We start from the raw sequence: 21065 nt of genomic DNA, 5'->3' as shown, positions 1-21065 counted from the left end.
ACACACAGCCAGACCTGTCACAGCAAAATCAATGTTTTACAGCGTGACAAGAATAGTTACTTGGAGAAAGAAGTCCTGTTGATAAAATGATAGAATAGTAGTGTCACTGTCATATTTTCTGAAAAATCTCTTCACCAGGATTTCTTCTCCTGGAAAGCTGAGAAGCCTCAGAGAAAAATGAAAATAATAATTATCTGATTGCTTCTCCTGTGTTTGCTGCTTTGGAACGTGGTCTGGAGATTGTTTACCAACTGGTCATTGGTTGATTGGTTTCATGTGAATTGTTTTTACTTAATGACCAATCACAGCCAGCTGTGTCAGGACTCTGGAAGCAGTCATGAGTTTTTATTATTCATTCTTGTTACACCTTCTGTCTGTATCCTTCCTCTTCTTCTTTAGTATAGCATAATATAATATAATATAATACAATATATTATCATATCATATCATATCAAATCAGCCTTCTGAGCACATGGAGTCAGATACTCCTTTCCTCCTTCATCCTGGGGACCTTACAAATACCACATAGTGGCAGATAAGTTTAAACGTTTCCCTTTTGGGAAGCCACTGAGATATTTTTGACCATTGGTTCACTTGCCTCTGTGCCTTTTCAGTCAGATACTGCACAGACACTAAGGACACAGATGAAAAAGGGCGTGATCTAAATTCCAAAGGATTAGGAGAAAAACATCCAAGCTGGTTGTTCCACTGGTTTCCAACAAGATGGAAAACTTTTGCTCTGCCTTCTCAAGGAGCACTATCTACTGTGATCCATAGGATCTTCCTGTTGAGAGTAGCAAATTATTTAATCTGCAGTTTTAGCACCCTTCTAGCAGGCACTTAGAAACAAAAAGCCAGAGCCAAAATCATTGCAAGGACTCCTCGGGAGGCCATTGAACAGCCAGTGATCACTTGTACTAAAGATAAAGATTTGGGCTTGGAAAGAAATCCTGTGAAAGATGTTCCTCTGAAAAGGCACCCGACATATCCCAGTGAAAACATTGAAGCAGGCAGAGTGGGGGGAAAGGGTTTTTTAGGTGCTGCACTTGTCATGGTTAAAAACAGACTAGATACACAAAAATACAGCTCAGACAGAGTGCTTGAAATCCAAACCAGCAGTAAGTGTTGTGGCAGCCAGAGAGAATAGGCCAAAGAGCTGCTTGTGTTCATGATGTTTATAATAATATAAATTTATATAGATTATGCCTCAAAACACATGATGAGATGATGGAGCCTGGTCTACACACTGTAGAGAGCTGGATCACACTCACTCAAAATCACCTTATTCATGAAGGAGCTGCTTAGTATGTGGGTTCTATTAAATATCTTTTTTTACACTCCAAGTGCATAGTTTAGCTGGTTATGGTACTTGTTCAGCAGAGGACATATTGAATAGAAATTATAACAGAAGGGAGAAAGAATGCACTTAGTTTTGGGTGTTAAGAGAAGCAAAGGTCTCTGATTTCTTCAGCCCTGTGCTTCAGCATCTGCCTTTTGTCCTCCTTTTGATGGGATCTCTTACCTTGCAGCAGGAAATTGATAAAGCTGTGTCACAGCTGTGAAGGCTGGCTGGTGCCAGGGACAGAGGTTTATTTCAATTTAATCTTTATTTTATATTTGTTTGAAGGAATAGAATGGCTTAATTACAGTGATTTATATCATCCATGCTGGGGAGGTGTTCCCTTACAGATTTTTGGTGGTATCTGATATAATTTGTTTTTTCAGATACCTCTAGAACCTTCTATGAAGAGGACAGCTTATATATGAGGAAGAGGTAAAGAGGCAGAAAATAAATTTCTCTGTGGGCCAACTCCTCTGTCTCCAAAAACCCACATGCACAATGAGAGAAGTTGGGAACAGAATGTAAAAAATGGATCCAAGTAATAACTCAATATGAAATAAAAAAAAAAAAACAAACAACCAAAACCAAGCAAAAAACTCAAGAAAATATCTATATCCAAATCTCAGAAATAGATTTTATTTGTTCATACTGTTTCCTATTTTCATTTGACTTCCTTGGCAGGTAGCCCATTGCTCCATCAATGAGAGGAAAGGAAGTCACGGCATCATATTGTTGTAGGGATTGAATTTTATTGCTTTGCTATTACAATTAGGCAAGTATTAACTCAGTTAAATGAGGCAAAATTTTTTTATAAAGCAGATCCAAGTGGGAATTGTGACTTAGTCCTCAACTAAAGCCTCCAAAAAAGCTTTATGAGAGTGAAAGAAAGAGATTAAAAATAGCTAAATAATAAAAGGTGATGCAACTTTAAAGGAGCACACTGAAAATGGAAATAGTTATTGGTAATTAGCAGACAACCAGCCTGAGGGGAAGCTGCAGGTCAAAAACCTGGCAGCAAATATGCAGCTTGGATCTGCAAAAAAGCCACCCAGATAATGCAGAAAAGATGGGGACAAAATGTCTACACTGAAGGTGATCTATGGGGGAAAGAACCCCAGACAAATCAAAATGGGATTTACAGAGGTAAACTTGGAAGGCACAGAAATGGAAAGTGCAGCAAGGCAAGCAATTGCTCAGACTCTAAAATATCTCCTTAAGTCATCTCCCATCCTTTTTTTGGGATTTCTGGGAGGTTGGGCTGTAAAACACAGCAGATGGGGAGCTGGCAGCAGAGGGAAGAGGGCTCAGGACGATGCTTGGTGGGGACAGCAGGGGACAGCAGGTACCAGGGAAAGCCTGCAGGAGGAGGGGGCTCTGCCACTCAAAACTTCTGTGGTTTGAGCCAAATTTTAGCCTTTTAGCCTGCAGGAGCTCTGAGAGTAATGAAAGTGAAAAGAGCAAACCACTCCGTGAAAATAAAATAGTTCAAATAAAATGAAAATAAATTTTAAATAAAATATAAACTATACCTAAGGACAATTTCCTGCTGGGTGGAGAGGGGGAAGGACAGGAAAATTGACATCAGAGATGTTTATTTGAATCCCTGGTCAGACTATGGTGCAAAACTACCAAACCTCCATTTTTTTTTTTTTCCATTTAAACAAATAGGGTTTAGCATTTACATGGTTTTTTTACTGGCTTCATTTCATCTCAGTGCCTTAAAATAAAATGTTTTACTCTACGCTCCCATGAAGACATTGATATTAAATACTCATTTTTTTTGTCCTTGCAGGCCCTGAGGCAGGAGAAGAAGCCAAAAGCCTGCTTCCCTAAATCCTCAAAAATCAAGAATAAAAAGCTGTGGTTATTTTACACTCTCTTGCAAACATACACTTCTTTAAAGGGATGGAAGCTAAACTCAGTATTAATTACAAATCCATGGTGAGTTGACACTCACTTTACTGAAGAAACTTAAAAACTGAGCTTTCTAAGACTACTGGATAAAAGAGGAGTAAAGATAAAGGATATTTCTCTCCTTACGTGGAAAGCAATAGAATGAATTGAAAGATTTCTAATAAACCTCATCTACCTTCAAAGTGATATATCAGTGATGAACCTTAGTTGCTGAATCTAATTAAAAATTAATAATGAAATTTGCTAACCAAATGTTCCCTTAATGATGACTCTAAGTTGTTGCTTGATGGCAAAAGCTCAAAGCAGAACCTGGTCATGCACTGAAATATTTCTCTGGGTGCATTTTATTTCTGTTTCATAATCAGGAATCTTAACAGTCAAAAGTGTTGGATGCATTCGGGATTTCAGAGTCTTGGGATTTATAGCATTTATTATATATTTATAATTTTATTTATATATTTATATATTTATTATTTATTTATAGCATCGATTATAGCAACAAGGGACTGGTCCAAGTACTGGCTATTCTCTTGGAGAAATCCTGGAGCCCAGGCAACTGGAGAGGAGCAAAGATTATCCTGAGATTTAAAGAGAGGAGAAAAGCAGAGCCAGGCAATTCCAGAGCAGGTATGCTAACCTCAAATACCCAGAAAGATTTTACATATATATGTGTGTGTGTATATATATATATATATATGTATGTATGTATGTATGTATGTATGTATGTATATACACATATATATACACACACACATATATATAATATAATATATATATATATATGTATATATGAGCTGGAGGATTACAAGGTCTTAAGAAACCAACTCGGATTTGTCAAGAATAAACAAATCCTGTCAAACTCATCTAATTTATTTCTGTGGCAGGATAATCTAGAAAGTAGTGGGTGTGATTTATCTTGTCTTTACTAAGACTTCTGGTGCTGTCCCCCTTGACATTCTCATGAGCTAACTGGGGAAATATGGGCTATTATGAAATCATTTTAATGTGAAAGCAGAGTGAGCTGAAAAATCCCATGTACTGAGTACTCTTCATTTACCAGAGGTTTTCTGGCCATCTGAAAAGGATCATGAGGGAGCCAAGGGAAAGCTGCTCTTTGTGTTTTGTGCTGTTCATCTTTGCATGAGTAACCTTCATGAACACCATGTGCCTGTTTGTATATAGGAATGAATCAAAGCTGAGGGAAATATCTCTAAAATATTTTTTTTTCATTGGGAAAGTAAAATTAATTAAGGAATCTCAAAGGATTGGACCAAGGACTGAAAAAGGAACTGAGTGCACACCCATTAAACAGGGAATTACTGACCAGGCAGTGATGGTTTGGAAAGGAACTGAGGCATTAGAGCAGCTCAGAAAATGAAAGGAAGTCAATAGCATGGATATCCATATGAATTAACAGGGGTGGCACGTGTGAGACAGCAGAAATTATGCTCTGATTACACTTGGCACTGCTTGGGCTTTTAATGGTGCAGATATCTGGCTCTGGGCATTATCCTTGGGAAGAAATGCAGAGCGGAAAAACACCACTTGGGCAGCAGTAAAAAAACCCTGACAGGCATATTGAATTTATGGCAGTGATTATCGGCAATTTACCTCTCCAGACTCGATGATCCTGATAGGTCCCTTCCAAATCAGCACATTCTGGGATTCTGTGGTGGTGGGGGCTGCCAGGCAGTTCCTTGTGCTGCTGTTGCTAAGTGAGTGCATCCTGCTGCCCTTCCAGAGCTGGCTACATTAATTAATCAAATGAATACCATTTTACAATAAAAGCAACAAAACCAACAATAGCCACCGTGCCCTCTAGGATCTAGAGCAAATATAATGTACCAGCAGTGCCACAGGGATAGACACAAGCTGGGGCAAGACAACTGCTGAGGTGAGACCTATTCACAGAGAAAATGGTTTGCACCATTAGCTGCTTGGATTAGATCCCATCAGAGCCCTGGTACTCAAGCACAGCATCAAACCCCCCCCTGTTTGGAAGGTAAAATGACACCATTTATCCACCACAGCATGAAGCATTCTGGTGGCAGGAAGGACAAGAGGCTGCCAGTCCAGCTGTGGTCACTTAATGACAAGTCCAGCTCTGGGTGACTTTTTCCTGTAATTCCCCTTTTTGTTGAAAACACCAAGACAAAATTTCAACCCCCACCCCCCAAAAAAACCCAAAAAAAGTATGCTACATCCACATTCATAAAGTTTATCAACTTACAGACTCCAGGACAGGTATATCATTCATTGTTTTGCACCAGTAAGCAGAGTAGTATACAAAAGCATGCAAAATCAGTTATGGTACAGAAAGAACCTGCAAAATTCAAGAAACTGGCAAGCATCAAAACCATTCCTATTTTCCTAGGAAGAGGATTCCTGAGTTGTGTATGTTGGCATTTTCAAAGACCCTGTACTTGGGTGAAGCACACAGAAACAACATGGCAGGGACATAACAAAACAGGGGCAAAATATTATCTAATACAGATACTCAGAGGCAAGAAATGATCATGGGGTGAAATTACAGTACGTGGTGGGCTATTTTATTTTGTTGAAAAGTACATCTTTGACTGGATTCAACATATTAATAAGATGAAAATAGGTCCACTGGTGAGGGAGGAAAGAAAGCAAAAGTTTGGAAATACTTGACACAACTAAAATAAATGACAGCTTTTTTTCAACATCCCATAGGCAGGCTGTAGAAGATGATGTTTTCCAGTATCCATGGAGAAAGTAAAGTCTTTGACTGATGTAAGTCAGTTTTGCACAAATGCTGGTCTGTTTAGTTAAAACCTGCACTGCTTGTTTCTTTCAATAGATAATATAGGTAATATCTAGCTTTCACTCCAGACCCATGCTTTAACACTCAGAATTTATCCATATTTAATTACAATTTTATCACACTAATCAAATAAATTTACTTTGTCCTCCAAGCAATCACCTCAGTATTTCAGTATGTAAAAAATACTTTCATTATGTTTATTATAAAAATATAAATGTTTCCACTACAAATCATTTTACATTAGTAAGAGGCCATCTACAATTGCACAATATATAATCTAAATGAGTAAGTAATGCTTTTGAAATACAAGTTAAAGTAAATACATATTGCCAATCAAATCACATCTATACATTGCTTATTGGATGCTAAGTTACAGCACAAAAACTAGATTATGTTAACAGAAATAAATAAAATGGAAACTATACTGAAAGGTACAAACCCAATAATATGGCGTGTCATTTTGTGAGCAGTTTGCATTTTGCTTGATGTCCATAACCTGTACAGGCAGATGGCCACACGACCTCTATTTCTCTACTCCACACTGAAGAATTGTACACTGCTATGTTTACATATGTACAGGGGGACAGGGAGTACAGGATGCTTGCAACAGAGGCCACTTACAGTACAAATCAACTTCTGACAGGGAGAGAAAACCAAATGGGTTTTAAAAACTCTCAACTCCTAACAGCAAAGAAAAGCAAAACCCAGCTGCTTCATTTTGTTTCACCTCGAGGAAATTGGATCTTTTATGCTGAGCATGCCTGAACAGTGGGCAAGGAACACAGCAGGAGGAAATTGAAGGTGGTTGGTGCAAAGTTTTCAAGTGTCTAAAACTCTAAGAACTGGGTCTGTGTCTCCAGAAGCATCAGCCCCCCACCCCAGCCCCTTGCCCCCACACTCCAGCAGCAGGGAGAAGCTGAGGAGAAATGTCACAAAAAGCTATCCCCACACAGACAGTGTTTGCCACTGGGTTTTGGTGGCTTAAATTCACTAACGGTGTCTGATTTAGAGCAATCTCAACCCAAAGTAAAGATTGGTTCTGAATGAACTAAGCAACACAAAACTGCTTTTCTATCCAGCTTGCTGTATTTCATGATAGATTGGGGCAGATAAGGGGAAGTGTTCTTTACAGTTTAAGTGCTTTAAAATTTCAATTTTAAAACCCATTCACTTCTCTTTCACAGAGAACTACTAATTATTATGCTGTGAGTGTGTTTCAAACCCAGTCCTTTACAGCATGCTCACTACCAGCACTCATGAAAAAGCCTCTAACGCTTCTTCTCTTTAGCAATGTGTGATAAATATTGTGCCTGGACATTTTTTAAGTCCTGGATTCACGCAGAATGGTTTCAGCCCCACAAACCCTACAAACTGATTCTTTCCTCACTTATATACGAAGGAGCTTCAAAACCCAAGCCAGCAGAAGGAAGCACAAGTGGTCACCTGCTCTTGCATGCACAGAGAAAACACTATGTGCCATTTTTTCATCTGCCTCTCACACAGTCTTGGATTTTTAGGGATTTATCATCAGAATCAGGTCTAGATTCCAGAATGTCAAGTTGGGAATCAGAATTGATCCCCTGGTGATCAAGGCCTGCTGTCTGTGTGCCTGGCATCACATCTAGAGCATTGAGAAGCACAAGAAATGGCTCCCACTGTGTTTTAAACCACTCATTTTCAGAGCAAAGAGTGGTGCCTGCTCAGAACTGGCACTGATGTGCTCCAGAACAAAAACTCAGGGGTTGGGAAGCTCTTTGAAAGATGCTGAAAATGGTGGAGGGTCCCCAAAATCCACCTTCCAGTCTCCATTTTCCAATGGGAGATGTGAATGTTCTCCTAGACTTGGGCTCCCTTCTGCTTTCTTTCAAGGAACGGGTACCCACTGAAGCTGTGCCAAAAATTCGGGTCCCCTACAGGGAGGCAGTGCCTCTGCAGGGGCGTTTCTAGCTCAGGCAAAGCCTCCCTTCACAGCTCAAGTCATCCTTTTAAACAAGGGTCACTTCCCAGGGAACTCAAAAAGCACCATCAGTTAAAGCAGGATGCAACAAACCCTGGCCCTCTTTTCTATTTTCTTGGCAGATTTCTCACCTGAACACCACCCAAGAACAGGAGAATTACTGTGACAGGAAAGCAGCCCTGGGGAAGGAAATGGCATGTGCTGTTTGGGGCAGATCCTGATCTAAAGATCAGTGCACACACCACTGTCAAACCCCAGCCTGGGTGAAAATACCACTCACAGCAAATGGAAGAAATCTCATTGCCAAAAAAAAGTCCAGATGCTTTTCATAATGTCAGTGCTGGAAAAAAGACCACCTTTCTTTCCTTCTGTATTCCATGCATGATGCTATGAGTATAAAATCATCTGGTAACTAACCCTCTGACAATTTCTCAGGTTGAACCAATGAAGTTTGGATAACATTTGGCACTTGGCAATAATACAGCCAGGTTAAGGTATTTAAGCATAAATATAAACAATAATGGAAAAAAAAAACAAACCAAGAAAATAAATAAGCCTTTTAAAAATTAAGACTTGTTTCTATTTAAATGAACACAGTTAGGGAAGCTAACATAATGGTGAAAATCTTTTGTCAACTAACTTAAAGTCACTACAAACTTTATTTCTGTGTTCCTTCCTGAAGCTGAAATAGCATGTTACAATGACATTATAGTAAATATGGCCAGACAGGTTGTGAGGTATAGTCCTCTATTTTCCTTGCTTTTAAAGAAATAAAATACCTGTTACAGATCTCTTCTGTATAAAAATACTGCAAGTCTTTCTTTCTTCTTGTTTGCTGTATAGATCAAATACACAGCTTTTTTGTCCATGTTTTTTTTTCTGTTATTCAGTCACTTAATATTCAAATGGCTCTAGGTTTTAGTAACACTGTTTTTTACTTGGAAGGATTTTTCATGTTTTTTTTTTTCTTTTGATATTTATTATCTGCATTAACAGTCAGTCAAGAGCACCCACCCTTTAGGATTAACAGATAGAAAACAAGTTTGCTCCTATTTTTAAGGCATTTATACTCAGTATTTGAGTGTCTTGTGGGTTTGAAATCTCAACCATTGCGTTTCCAAAGCTGTTGCAAAGATCTCCTTTAAATTCTGCCGTTTGTCAGCCATCACTTTTCATCTGTGATGCAACTTTGCTCCTTTTTTTTGTTTTCCTCTCCTGAGCAACATCATTTTGGTACCTTACACAGGAACAGGGCTGTTCTTTGTATGAGTTTCTAGAGCTTTGATACTGCTGACAATCTTCTTTTGAGGGCCTACCACTGTAACTCCAACTTTCTTCATGTCACTGGAAAAAAAGAGGAGGTGTGTGAGTAAGGACACTGAATTTCACAGCACTGCTCACAGCAAACAGCAATGAACCTGCCCATTTCACACTGCTGCTCTTCAGGAACCTCCCAGTACAGGGATACTGCTGAAACATGAGCCCTGCTGCAAAAAAACAGACAGCAACTGTCTGAAAACACAAGGGGGATGCAAAAAAAAAAAAAAAAAAATAGAGTGAAAGCTCATTTAGCCTTGTTGTGGAAGAAAACATGGAAGAAAAGGCAATGAAACCACTCTCCAGTGATGCAAGTTTTGGGGCAAGGGGGTCACTGCTGGATCAGCTGGGCCTCTCTAACACCTCCATTCCCCTACCAATATGATGGCTTTTCATGGGCAGTGCTCACACATCACTGGCCTCTGAAAGGTCCTCCGTGCTCTGCTATCAGCACTGAGGTGAAGGAATCCATGGCCAAGCTTCCAGTCTCTCCCCTAGTTCTCCCCTCCTGTTTGTCCAGGATCTCCAGTCTCATTGTTCCTTGTGCAACACAGGAGGTTAAAGCACAAAGAGGTGCTTTAACACCTGCGAAGGGCTAATTAACCAGGGGCTCACAGGAAATTGGGCATTCCTAGAGGATTTCTACACTGTCCCCAAAGAGTAATTGTTACAAAAAGCCATTAGCACCCTTTTAATAGATGCAGTAATACACTAATTAATGGCATTGATGTGTTTAATTGTTGGTAGCACAGTTGCTGCATACTTCTCCATAACTTGTGTATCCAGCCAGCCCAACTGGGAATTAAGATTTCCTTTGGCATTAAATTTTTAACTGTACTTGATGCCTTTTCAGGTGCAGAAAGATCATTACCCTACTCTTGCTTGTCACTGGAACAAAGATGGATTGCATTTAGAATGTAATAGACTTGCCATTTGCTGACTTCCAAGCACAGCAGGAGGGAGTTCAGCCCCTGAGTAATTATTAGCATGGAGGAGGAAAACAGCTACAAAGAATTTGCCCCTTCACCTGGTTTGGTGGAATATGGGATGGGCAATAAAGGGAAAGATTGGCAGTGTGCCATCTGTAGAGAAACTCTCACATAAAATACAGAATTTAAAGAATCATCAGTGAAACTTCAGTGAAAGGAAGTGATGCTAGTGTACCAGATGATGCATGGTGCTACTGTATTGGAAGAAATTGGGAATTTCCTTGTATTTAGTGAGAAAAAGCTGTGGGACCATGGCCTTCACACAGTCACCAAACACAGATTTCCCTCACGGCTATTTCAACTACAACAACTAATTCCCATTTGTCTCTTTAAATGTAAGAAAATTTTAGTTAAGAATTGGGAATGCCCTATAAAAGTGCTACCTTTGTGCTTATGTTTGAACTTGGAGCTGTGATGAAAACCCACAGCAGACTGCAACTTACTCTGTGGAAATCTTGGCTATGGTGTCACAGGAGCTGTACTCCACCCCTGTGAAGATGTCCTTGCACTGCCCTGTCCGAAATCCATTGAGCCAATCACCTGTGGTGCGGAAGGCTGAAATGTCCACGTTGCTTTGGTCCAGGAGGAGATTTGATGGCCTGAAATGAAAGAACAATGCAATGGAATTTAGGGAACAGGGAGAAACATAGATTTATTTTGTGTCTAAGCTCAGCAGTGGCAGGAGCACCCAGGCTGGATATGGCTTTGCTGTTTGTCTGTGGGAGTTCTCAGCTGCTGAGGCCACCACGGGACTGGCACTGGCAGCTCTGACAAATGCTGTGGCATCATCCTGCTGAAGAGCACCAGCTTCCCACACCCATGCTTAAATCACTGCAGCATTCACAAAGTGCATCGGTACCTCCCAATTTCATGTTAACAGAGACTAAATTAGGTCATAATTATGTGATTCACCTTGTCCCAAACATCACACAAACAATGCACACTCCAGGCTCCAAGCTGAGTGTGTTGGTAGAATTTTGTCATATCAAATGTTCAGAATATTGTGGCCCACTGACAAATCCTAAATGTTGCTACTACATTAGAAACTTCAAGAATAGGCAAAGTACCTTATTTTTCTTGTTCTATTGCAGGCTTAAAGCCAAGCATGTGCTTAGCTGTGCTGTGCCTGAGACCAAACCAGAGAATGTTCAAAGCTGTTATCTCTGCAACTTCACAGTCACTTTTCTGCCCCAGAATTCTTCTTCCCTCTAGCAACCTGCATAGGAGTCTGAGTACTGCTGCTGAACCCATTTGAAGTGACTTTTGTCACTGAAAGCAGTGAAAATGAGAGGTGGCTGGACTGACAGCATAATTTAAAGGCAGTGATTACATAATGTAACAGGTAGGTGACAGCTACTGGAACTGGAGAGCTGATTTGGGTTGTAAAACACTCTTTTCACTCCAAACCCAAGTCATCTCTGCTCATCACTGGAACAAACATAAATAGGAGGAGATTTTAAAGGCACCAAGAGAACCACATATTTAAACACAGTGATTTTAACCCCATAAGAAGCCTAGAAAATACAAATTCTTCTCAATTCCAGTATGTCTTAAATTTCACCAAAATCAGCAGCACTACAACATCACATGCTTGCAGTACACCTGACTTGCCCTGGAGTCAGGTGATAACACATCAGTTACATAAGTAACATTAGTTTCATCAAGACTTTTACCTTTCACTTTTGAAGAAAAGAACAATGATTTTTAGTATTGGCCACATCTTAAACAGCTCCTTTTACACTGATGTTTTCCTGATTGTTATCAATCAGCTGATTTCTGTCAGGCTCAAAAAGTTAATATAGTATTTTCTTCCCTTCTGGGAATGCAGGGCATAATGAAAGAGCTAATTGGATGAATTGGATGCTTGAAAATCTTAACTCCAAACACACACAATCAGCTTTCACCAGGTCCCAGAGGAGCTGACATGTCCCTGATGAGGACAGCTTTTGCCTGGCTACCTTCCCTCCATAGCCAAGCCAGGGCTGTGACCACTGACACCAACTCTGGACTTCACATGCTGGGAACAGCCACCCATGGGAAAAAAAAGCAACAGAAGACACAGAAACCTGCACTGTCCCCAGAACATGTTCTGGTGTCATGGTCAAACAAAATCTTAGACATTCAGCTTTAAAGGCTCAGTTTGATAATCAGGCCCAAGATAGTTTTAATCAGTAGCTGTAAGGCCTGAAATTCTCTGACTACTGTTTGTCCTGTGAAGAGCCAATGGTTTTTTATTTATAGTTTTCTGGGTACAGTGTCTGGAATCCCAAGATATTAATTAAGAGTATTTATGAAGTGTTCTTAGCAACAAAGCATAGATTTTTTTTCCCAGCCTAGTACACCTTTTTCACTTAAGTCTAATAAAACAAGGTCAGACTCAAGAATCACTAATGAAAAAAAAAGTATAAACAAGTTGAAATAGAACAGGTCTCTAGGATTAGGAATTAGAGTGGCCCAAAAGAGCCTTTATGTTTATTACTTGGATCAAAGTATCATCATGACAAAAAATATGACCTAATTTTAATGCGAGTGACCTCAGAGTAACCAGCACTGTAAAGTATCATTTTTCTTCTTGCAGGATTCCAAACAAAAATTAGTTACTTTCCTCCTCAGAGAGGACATCTGGACTGTTTATCAATGAGCAGGAATTCGCCTTGCTGCGAAGAGCCTGTGCTGTCTCCTCGTGTGCACCAGGGGAAAGCTGGGCTTGCAGAGCATCTGCACACCCTGGCAGGTTTTCCCCCTGCCCCAGCCCCTAGACAGAAGGGCTGAACAGGGAATTTATGGTCTGGGTGATGTGTGCCATGAGCTCACACTTTAGCAGACAAATTAGGCGGGCTGCAGTCCGTGCAGCTGTAAACGACGTCCTGCAGGGCTCCACCTGATCCTTTACAGCTTTTCATAAATCAGTACCTACCAGTTTCAGGAGAGAGTCATTAAAAAGAAATCATGGAAATTACATGTTTGCTCAGGGGAAGTGAAATAGAACATTTCTCTCCATCTTTTCTTCTCTCCCCTCCTTTTTATTTTCTTTTTTCCTTTCTTTCACTCTTTTTACTTTGTTGCTTTGACTAACTATGATGCACCCTCTCATATCATCTTTTGACAATCATGGCAAGATTTTCTATCCTGTTCACCCTGACTGTTGTTGTATTTACTACACCTACAAAGTTGTATTTACTGACATGTGGTGCCCTGGAAAAAACCACAAAACCAGCAAGACTCAGTTTGGAGAGACAAATTGAACAGTGAGATGCCCGTTACAAAACATCCTGTGGCTGGAAGCTTTCTCTGGATGTGTCCATTACTTTAACAGTTGGAATTAACCTTTGAGCCACCTGCAGTGAGGAGAACTATGGTGTATTGTCATTAGCACAGCTTTTTGTCACAACACAGGGAAAATTTTGCTGCACTAGCAAGAAAAAACACAGAAAACATCATTAGAACCCTTGCCAATACAGCATGAAAATCTCACCTCTGGTTGGCTGCAATCTGGGGAGAAAAGAGACAAACTAACTTGTAAAATCCAGGAATTGAGACAAAGAAAATGAAAATGTCCTGCCACTTCTGCAAATACACAGAGTAGCTGTGCACACACAGTGCCAGACTTTGTACTGTAGGAGCCTCTCTCTTTCCATCCTTTCCACGAAACAGAACAACCAACCTTCAGTTTTTTTAAATCTGGACTTTCCTTTCCACAGTCAATTTCTTTTAAAGAGGAAAGCATTAAAAAAAAATCCCCAAAAACATAAAGTAATTTCCTGTGGCAAATTTTAGGTAATTAAAAGCTGATTTTGTAAAGTGAAATTGCTCTCAATGAGCCTGGTTGGAACTCAAATCCTATGGGCTTTATGATTATGGTGAGCTGAAGCACAGAGTTGGGGTCTAACAAGAATTTTATTTCAAGAGAAAAATAACCCCAAAACCATCAGGTGGCACAGAAAGCAAATTTCAGTTTTATCTTCTGTAGCAATCAGAGTCATAAGCATACACGCGTATCAACAGGAAACTAGTAAATAAATGACATGCCAAGGAGAAGTAGGGTTATTCTGTTTACTTGATTATCCCTGGACCTTAAAGATAAAAATCCTTGGAGTTCCATCTCTTCATGGCCATTTTTAACAGGCTCTTAGCAGAATTGGTAATTCAGTCCCTAAAGTACCATTCACCTCTTAAAGGGGGCACGTGTGCTTTTCCCAAGGGCCTTGCTGGGTTGTTTTCATACTCTTCAAATAATCATGAGGTGGGCTGCTCCTTGGAGTGAAAGGAGAGCTGGAGAAATCAAGAGGGGCAACACAAACAACCAAAGGGGAAAAACAGTGCAGTTGAGGCTGCAAAGGTACACCTCTCTAAATGTCAATATTTTTGTTTTCTAGTATTGTATTTGCAAGGAAGCTCTGATGAAGGCAGGAATGATGCATTTATCTTTATGTTTTTAGAAGGCTAATTTATTACTTTATTATACTATATTATATTAAAGAATACTATATTATACTATACTAAAGAATACAGAAAACATACTTTTTGAATGCTAAAAAGATAATGAAAACTTGTGGCTCTTTTCAGAGTCTGGACACAGTTTGGCCCCAGTTTGCCAATGAGTTAAAACAACTCACACCAGAATCTAATGAAACAATCACTTGTGGGTAAATAATCTCCAAACACATTTTACATGAGCGAAACACAGGAGAAGCAAATGAGATAAGAATTGTTTTCCTTTTCTCTGAGGCCTCTCAGCTTCCCAGGAGAAAAATCCTGGGTAAAGGAATTTTTCAAGAATGTGAATGCCACATTCAAGCTCCATTGTTGGTGAAAAAACCAAACCAAAAAAAAAAAAAACAAAACCAAAAACCCACCAAACACAAAAAAAACCCCAAAAACCAACATAACTTACCACAGCTTCCACTAGAATAATAAGCAAATAAAATTTCAACTGCCTCAAAGGTCAATTCTTCAGTCTTCCCTACTCCTTTAGCTGCCCCTCAGAACATGATTTTCAATGTGCCCTTATTTTGCAGTATCTTGGTGGGATAATAAATTACATGCCTAGGTGTATCAATGCTCCTTCATTTACTTTTTCCCAACACCAAACCACTAAAGGCAAAAAAAGCCCCCAGCACATTGCTGAATTTTGGGGTTTTTTCCCCTTATAACCCAGCCTAAGCTGTGCTTTTAAGGAAATACAGGCACATGGCCATTTCCTGGGCTGACAGACCCTCAATGCCAACCACTCAATATTGTGAGGACAGTCTATAAGCTCTTCAGAACAGGCAGAGAAAATGGCTTTACAAACCTCTTAAAATCTACCATTTGCTGTGGAGAGCTTCCCTTAATATCTCACTTTTGCCTGCACTGCTGTTGCCTATAATCAGAGGAGAAAAACCCCTTGCATCAGTGGGGTATTATTAGAATTATTAGAATAATAAAGTACAAAACAGATTTTTATCTGGAAGCTTCCAGGTGTCCCAGTGGTGATGGGCACACCCAGAATCAAATGTCTGTGATTTTACAAGGTGAATTAATTTAAGGTTAAATATTTAACAGCTACATCCAATAGGAGATTCAGCTGCCCCAGTAACCTATCCCTGGGTCAGCTCCTCAGAGTTGGTCCAAGGGGTTCTCTGCCCCACTTCTGATTGTAGGTCCTCTACTTGGAATAAAGATTGTCTATTAATTTAAACTATATTTCAGGGATGTGTTCTAAAATCTAGGGGGAAAGGGAAGGAAAGTACTACAGCCATGCATTAGCAATCTACCAAGCTACAAATTTTTGAGAAATATATAAAAAGCTCAGGCATCACTGTGAATTTCTACTTCTGCCACCTCTTTCCAGCATTCCCAGTTTGGAATTGCCACCACCACTAACGAAGGTTCCAAAACCTCCTCAGAAATCTCAATAAACAGCAAAACCTCCCCTCCCCATCAGGCCACCCGCTGGTCCAGCTGCATTTCTATTTAAATTACAAAGCACCCAACCCCAACCCGCAGTAAATTCCTGCCTGAGTTTCACCAAATTAGAGGTGTGAAAGTGCAAATAGATGTTTTTACTGTCCCTGTTAACAGCCAGCCCCTGCTCACTTCCAACCACTCACTTTGAAGGAACAATGGCAGAGTGAGTAATAATGACCACTAGGAAAATCAGGTGGAAACAGGGCTTTTCTGTCTGAAAAGCAAAAACCTCCTCGGTCGGTCTAGCCCCTCAATTCAAACTGTGCTTAGACACCGAGGAGTAGGACTTAGTGCATTCCATTTTGTGATTTGTAGTTAAGTTTCTTTTTTCCCCTGCTTCCATAAATTCACAACTTTATGTTTAGCAGGCTTCAGAGAGAGAGCTGGAGTTTTAAGTTTACATTACTTGAATTCTTTTAGAGCTAACAGTCTGGGTTTAGGACATAGATTAGGTTGTTGCTGGATTTGAAATTAAGCTTAAAGTCCACAACTCAAACCCCGTTGTTAAGACCCTGACAACAACATCCAAGGAAAACTGAAATCTCCTCCTCTCTTCCACCCTGGAAGTTCCTAACAGGGAGAAGCAAACAAACAATATTACAGCAGGTCAGCACTATATGTCAAGCATCTGAAGCCTTCTGACCTGAATGGCAAAAAAAAGGGACCTCTCAACAAAGTGTTCAGCCAATCTAAGCAATAATTTCATTGCAAATATTTTTGTAAAAACAGGGCTTGAACTATGCTGCAAAAAGGGGCAAGTCTGAATTTTTTATTTGCCTTGTTCACTGCTCTTTTTGGGTTTGATTTTCATAAAAATCCTACCAAGCTAGAATGCAGAGTGTTTCCACTGAATTACCAGATTTTAAATGGAAATAAACTTTGTGAGGAGCAAAGTTTTAAATTCAAATTTTAAATTGTAAGTGCTGCCCCTGGATGTCTGAGAATGACAACAGTGAGAGCAGCACAATGAGAGACAGCAAAGCTGAACATGTTTAGCAGTGAAACCTTGCAAACAATTACTCACAAATAACAACCCTTCCAAAGACTGCTCGAGGAAATTACCCCAGCCAGTGTTTCATACAACACATCAAATTTAGGCAAATCAAGGCAGAGTTGCAAACAACTTGCTGACATGTAAAGGAATGTATGAGGAATTAATTATTCATATATGTTTTTTCATTAAGAAGAACTGACCCTGACCACCTAAATTTTTCTGGGCTATTTAAAAAGAATTTCAGCTATGATTTTTCTGAAATATCTTGAATTTTCACGTATTTTTCTCCCCTTCCTTGCAATACAATTATTTCCTCTTCTCCTAAACATGTGCTTGCAGTAAAGAAGAAGAACAACAGCAATACCTGACACTGACTTTCATGCTACCAAAAGGAAACACAGAAGCAGGTTGGGATTTTTTTGGTGCGGATTCTGTGTCAGTTTTGCAATTTAATCAGAGGCCTGGCAGAAATCCAGAATTTCTAAAGGAATTAAAATCAAATTTCTATTTTCCTTCAAATGAGGGCTGTGCGTTAACTCTGTTCCATAGGTTGATGAAGACTAAATAACTTCAGTCCCCCCTACATCACAGATGTGAACACACAGAGCAAATATGGGAAAGCTGCCACGTTTGAGCTGCCTGAATCCTGTGTCACAGCCCTTATAACTCAAGATCACACTGTACTATGACAGCATTGGGACACATAAAGGCTTTAAATATATCAAATTACACACTGTGTTTTAAATATATTTTTTGGAAGACTAAGATTCATATGCATAAAATGGTAATATACATTGATACATGTATGTGTGTATAAATATATATATATATATATATATATATATATATATATATATATAAAAATGCAGAATCATAAATTTAAGTAAGAATAAAAAAACTCCACAAATCTAAAAAAATGACAAATATAAATCAGTGAAAAAAGCTAAACGGATCAAAAAAAATTTCAAGAGTCCTTTTCAGATTTGTAGTGTACACAAAGTACTTCCAGTGGCATGACTCAAGTTACAATTTTGCTAAAAGAGCCATTTCAGCCTCACCAACTTGCTTGCAGGTGGGTGAAGTGATTCTGACTCCCCAGCCCAAGCTGAGAAAAGTTTCCATCTGCTTTGTATCTGAATGAAATGTTCACAAATATGAAGTAATACACAGTGGGCTGAAAAAACAATAAGCTCAAGAGGAAAAATAATGAAATTGATCAAAACTGGAAGAATGATGAACTCACTCCCACCCTAAAGATATCCAAACAACCTAAGGAGTCTGTTAGAAAAATGAACATCATGTTCAGAAAACAGGAAAGAACAGCAAGACATAAATCAAATAAAAATATCATGAGATTGTGCTTTAGAAAAACACATGGCTTGCACTGTGTTCTGTTCCTACAGCCCCTTATAGAGCTGGTTAACTCCAGGCAGTCTAAGTGACACAAAAAAACCATGTGTCCAGAACAAGTGCAAGTCTTATTAGCAAGAGCTCAGAGTGGCCACCTGATTAAAAAGTGAATTTAGACAGGTAAGAAAGAAATCAGCCATACTCTGTACTTTACGAGCAAAAGAAATGGAATTTGTACATGAATCTGAGATGAAACACAACACCAGGAAAGGTATTATGAAACGTTTGCTCTGCTGAGGCTACAAAAACCTTTTGTCAGTGTAAGGTTCAAAGGCACGTAGAACGGTCTGCAAAGCCATGATCAATAAGGATAAAAACATCCCCTCGGGTATCAAGAAATTATTAGATACCATGGAGTGGCCGGAAGGGATAGAAAACTTAAAAGGAAAGAGGGAATTGAAGGCTTTGACTCCTCTTCTGTGAGGTATTAGTGTAGAACGTGCCTGGTCTGTGGCCTGGAATCAGATGTTCAGCCAAGCACATCCTCCAGTGGAGGTCAGTTAACAGCAACGAGCACCCAGAGGACAGGGATATCCTGTGCACCTCCAGAAATATGCTTTTTAAATAGGATACAACAGTGCTGTGACTGTTTTAAACAAACATCAGTCCAAAATCTGTAAGAAGAGACAGGTTTTGCATCTGCACCAGACGTCATCAGGCTCAACATTTTTTTCCCTGACCGAGTATATTCTGAACACCTAGGAGCATATGGTGGGCATGAAGCTTTAGCATTCCTCCAGTAGCACCACAGACACAGCTAGAAGAGAGCTGGGACCTCTATAACTTAGATTAATTGCTTATTATGGGTAGGAGGAGAGGCAGTGTGAGAGTGCTGCAGCCTCAAATAACAATTGAGAACAGCCACTTGAGGCAATGCACTCAGGGGCTGAGTCCCTGCGTGCTTTCCCCCTGCTCTGATGTCTGTCCCTCTCTGGGATCCCACTGTGTCCCCTTCTCCAGGAACTGCCCTGCCCCACAGCCCTTCAGTATCACTTACACATTCTTGCACACAAGGCTATGGCAAGGAAGCCTCACATCTCATTTTTCTGTCTCATTTTTCTCTGTCAGCCTGTCAAAAAGCACTGCTGAACCTCCAGGCTCAGTCCCTGGCCACCAGCACCAGGGGCTGTTACCTGCCACCAGTGCCACTGGAGCTGGCTGCAGATTTCCAGCCATGTCTAAGGTTTGAGATTAGTCCAAGGGTTGGCCTGCAGACACTGCAGAGGAGATGGAGAGATCACAGGTCACACATTCTCTGAGCTGCACTAAGCTCCTTCACAGAGGGAACTCCCAGTCTGGGACCCCACAGTGCCCCATGTGTCACCAGGCAGTGAGGGAGAGACACTGCACTGCCTAAGAATGTGCAGGGATGTGGCAGTGCAGGGGAGGTGGGGGGGCGGGGGGGGGGGGAGTAACTGGGAAGGAAGAAAGGAATAAAATCACCTTTGATTCTGCCCTCTTCAGAAATGCACTCAGTATCAAAGCCAAGCAGCAGCAGGAGGAGCATTTCACTGAGAGCTCATCTAAAGCAGCTGTGAGAGGTTCCCTACCATGCAGGCAGCCTCCTTCCTTCCCTCCCTGCCTCCCCACAAGCTGAGAGCATGGCACTGTGCTAGGGATGTGCAGCCTCTGCAACCCTCTGTGCCCCTAAAGCACAGAATGGAACAGGAGAGACAAAAGGGAACAATAAATATCCCCCTGTGGAGCCCCTGGACAGAACCCAGCAGGTGGAAATGTGGAAATGATGTTCAGAGTGAATTTGGTCTCCACTAGAGGCTATCTGCTTCTACTGGCTATGAACATGTAACTAGAAATGATGGTTCCACACTGTTTTTATCTCTGTTGCAGTTCAAATCTGCAACTGGAAAGACCACAAATATTTTGCTCCTGTTTGGAATGAAAAACGTGCAGCCCTGGTTTCTGAAATCAGATCTCCAAACCCAAACAAGATAGTTATGATATCCAACTCCCCTAGTCATCAGATTGCTGCAGCACATCCCTAGAAAATAATTCTTTGCACCCATCATTTGCCACATAGTGGTGCAAGGTGTTTGGAAGAAATTGACTGAGAAAATGCTGTTTAAACAGTTTGGTGTTTTTCTTCCAAAAATGTGTTGTGGGTTTTTTGTTTGTTTGTTTTTTTGGTTTTTTTCTGTCACCTCCTAGAAATAATTGCTCCTGTAAGCATGTTGGTTTCCTACGTATTTAACACTCACCAAGCAAAATTATTCAAACATAATTTTGTGCGAGCCATCTTCTCTCAATATATAAATTTAAAAGCAGAGCCCATTAGTATGACTGCCTTTCTCCCATTTTTTCTTTCTTTTTCTGCCCTCTGGCATGGCAGCAGGAGGTAATTAGAGTGGCCAGTGTCTGGCTGAGGATGCAGCACAAAGCCAGGGCCA

The 21065-nt window shown here is 40.3% G+C and overlaps 1 protein-coding gene across 2 annotated transcripts in view; it reads right to left on the bottom strand.

Moving 5' to 3' along the window:
- Window positions 1-5462: 5462 nt before the first annotated feature.
- EPHA3 (EPH receptor A3) overlaps window positions 5463-21065 on the bottom strand; it is a 181626-nt gene continuing 166023 nt past the window's right edge. For both annotated transcript variants that reach the window (XM_038127806.1, XM_038127814.1), the window contains exons 16-17: window positions 10751-10906; window positions 5463-9345 (exon numbers count right to left, since the gene is read on the bottom strand). In XM_038127806.1, coding sequence (XP_037983734.1) covers window positions 9240-9345; window positions 10751-10906 — 262 coding nt within the window. In that variant the 3' untranslated portion in view covers window positions 5463-9239. The remainder of the gene's footprint in view (window positions 9346-10750; window positions 10907-21065) is intronic.

This window comes from Motacilla alba, chromosome 1, assembly GCF_015832195.1.
Source record: "Motacilla alba alba isolate MOTALB_02 chromosome 1, Motacilla_alba_V1.0_pri, whole genome shotgun sequence".
Classification (NCBI taxonomy): domain Eukaryota; kingdom Metazoa; phylum Chordata; class Aves; order Passeriformes; family Motacillidae; genus Motacilla; species Motacilla alba.
This window is presented reverse-complemented; position numbering and strand designations above follow the sequence as displayed.